General features: G+C 39.6%; 1 protein-coding gene across 1 annotated transcript; it reads left to right on the forward strand.

Annotated features, from left to right (window-relative positions):
• Positions 1 to 282: 282 nt before the first annotated feature.
• On the forward strand, positions 283 to 2,548 carry LOC133794167 (vacuolar protein 8). Its single transcript, XM_062231367.1, has one exon. It carries the CDS (start codon positions 715 to 717, stop codon positions 2,437 to 2,439), a length of 1,725 nt encoding a protein of 574 aa, XP_062087351.1. The 5' UTR covers positions 283 to 714; the 3' UTR covers positions 2,440 to 2,548.
• The last annotated feature ends 489 nt before the right edge of the window (positions 2,549 to 3,037 follow it).

Consider the following 3,037-nt stretch of genomic DNA (forward strand, 5'->3'; position numbering starts at 1 on the left):
AACAAATTATAACATTTATAATGATATTAATTTGTTAAGTTACCAAATATCAACTAAAAGGAATCAGCATTTTGGAGAGGAGAAAATTGCTATTGGAGCAGCAAAAGTGCTGATGGAGATGATGATTGAAGTGACTCACCTAGAGAACTTATATATATCTTCCACTGTACATTTATTAAGTAACAAAACAAAATGTATTGCTTTTAAGTTTTATCGCAACCATTCTCTTTTTCCCCATTAAAAAAAATATTTTAATTGCAAAACATCTTAAAAAGTATTACTTTTCTTAATAAAATATTTTATTTATATATTTTAGAAAAAAGAAGTATATTAAAATTGAGTCGCGTATACAATCATCAGAAGAGTTAAATAACCTTCCTTTCCCTTAAATACGTTCCAACTTCCAACAATTTGACACGGCCTTTTCACTGAACGTAAAGACAGTAATGCCCCCTATCAAGTCGAAACTGACTATGCGGACATTCACTATATGAAGGACATTTACGTAAAATACTATTTAGCGATTCAGCTTTTGAGAACTGAGGATAATAAGTACAGAACCTCCCTCTAGTTCTTGATAAGATCACAGCTTAAGATTCCATTTTGTTCCCCAAATTCCGATCACGCTCACCGGAACATCCGTACAACTCGCCGGTTAATCGGACCGAGAAAAAAATGGGTTCGCGGTTAAACAAGTAGAAAGAAAAAATCACAATGGGAGAAGAGAAGGGTCACGACCAAACCTCGACGGACTCCTTCACTGGAGATTCCGGTCTCCGGCAAGCCATTGATTTTCTCTCGTCACTTATATTGCTGTCTCATTCCATCAAAGTCTTTTCCGTAAAATGGCAATCGATTAGGAGCAAGCTTGAGGAGTTGAACTCTAGCCTGATTTCCTTTGAAAATTGCAATTCAAGCGAGAACCAAGAAATGAATGAATTGATTCTATCTTTGATGGTCACAATCACCGAGTGCTACGATCTAGCTCGCCGCTGTGTTGATTTTTCTTATAGTGGAAAGCTTCTGATGCAGAGTGATTTGGATGTGATCTTTGCGAAATTCGATGCCCATTCAAGAAAGCTAACAGAAATTTACAACGCCGGGATTTTGACTCAAGGGTTCGCCTTAATCGTTTCCAGACCTGGTTTCGGAGCTTGCAGAGACGACATGAGATTTTACGTGAGAGATTTGGTGACCCGAATGAAGATTGGCGATATAAAGATGAAGCATCAAGCTTTGAGTAATTTTTATGCGGCGGTGGTTGAAGACGAGAAGTATGTAAACGTCATTACTGAACTTGGCGACGTTGTTAATGTACTCGTCAACTTCCTGGACTCGCCGGAGATTGAGATCCAAGAAGGATCTGCGAAAATAGTATCGGTCATTGCTGGGTTTGATTCCCATAAAGGTGTTCTAGTCGGAGCCGGAGCTATAGCGCCATTGATTCGGGTCTTGGAATGTGGGAGTGAGTTGGGGAAAGAAGCGTCTGCCAGGAGCTTAAAAAGAATAACTGAGAATTCCGATAACGCTTGGTCGGTATCTGCTCATGGGGGAGTGACGGCTCTGCTAAAGATATGTTCTTTAAGCGATTGCCGAGCGGAATTGATAGGTCCAGCTTGTGGGGTTCTGAAAAATCTTGCCGGCGTCGAAGAAATAAGGAGATTTATGGTTGAAGAAGGAGCTATTTCGACCTTCATCAAGCTTTCTCGGTCCAAGGATGAAACCGTTCAGATAAACTCCATAGAATTTCTCCAAAATATAGCGTCTGGGGATGAGTTCATTAGGCAAACGGTAGTCAAAGAAGGAGGAATTCGAACCTTACTAAGAGTCATCGAGCCCAGATCGACTTGCAGTTCCAAGACCCGAGAGATAGCTCTGCGGGCAATAGAAAATCTCTGTTTTTCATCAACGAGCTCAATTGGGATTTTGCTCAATTACTCGTTCGTTGACCACCTCATCTTTTTTCTTAGAAACGGAGAAGTTTCAGTCCATGAACTGGCATTGAAAGTTGCAGTTAGGCTATCTGGGACATCGGAAGAAGCCAAGAAAGCGTTAGGCGACGCCGGTTTCATGCCTGAGCTCATTAAGTTTCTCGATTCCAAGTCGTTTGAGGTTCGGGAAATGGCTGCCGAGGCCCTAGCAGGCATGGTTTCGGTGCCCAGAAATCGAAAAAGGTTTGTACATGACGATCGGAACATTGCCCTGCTTCTCCAATTGCTCGACCCTGAACAGGAACATTCAGGTAACAAAAAACTGTTGCTTTCAATACTTATGTCGTTGACCAGTAGCAATAGTGGGAGAAGAAAGATTGCGAGTTCTGGGCATCTCAAGAACATTGAAAAGCTAGCAGATGCAGAGGTTTACGATGCCAAGAAACTTGTCAGGAAATTGTCCGCAAACAGGTTCCGAAATATGTTGAGTGGATTCTGGCATTCTTGACTGTATAAATATTTTTGCAAACTGTATATCTGGCGCAACGGTTTTCCATGTTTTCCCCTTTTTTTTAACTGGTTTATCATCATATATACTCTGAGTTCTAGTTCGTTTCTTTCTTTTTTTTTACTTCTTAACATTTTCAGACTTAGAAGAACAGTTTTTTTTTCCTCTTTCTTCTTCCATATGTTGTAACATTAAGTAGACAATTCAATAAAGCAAGAGTATTAATCATCAAAAAGAGAGACTGGTTATTGCAGACGAGTAACGAGCATTAAATGAACAAACTAATAATTCAAAATAATACCTAAAATATATCTATATTTATGTCGAAGAAGAGGATAACATTATATAAAAGCTTTGTTGTATGTATGGAAATTATCTGTTCGTGTCACTGGATTAGCACATGGGAAAGGCACGAGGAGGGCCAGGTAGGCATGTGAGTAGTGGGAAAACAAGGTCTCTCTTCATCTGTATTACTGACAAAGAAGATAGCGATAGATGAAATCTCCTGTGTTGTGTGTTTCGTCGTTTTGGTAGAAACTCTGAATTTTTTTTTTCTCTGTCAATTGTTAAGACAGTTCATTCAATCTTAGTGGGAAAA

This window comes from Humulus lupulus, chromosome 8, assembly GCF_963169125.1.
Source record: "Humulus lupulus chromosome 8, drHumLupu1.1, whole genome shotgun sequence".
Classification (NCBI taxonomy): Eukaryota; Viridiplantae; Streptophyta; class Magnoliopsida; order Rosales; family Cannabaceae; genus Humulus; species Humulus lupulus.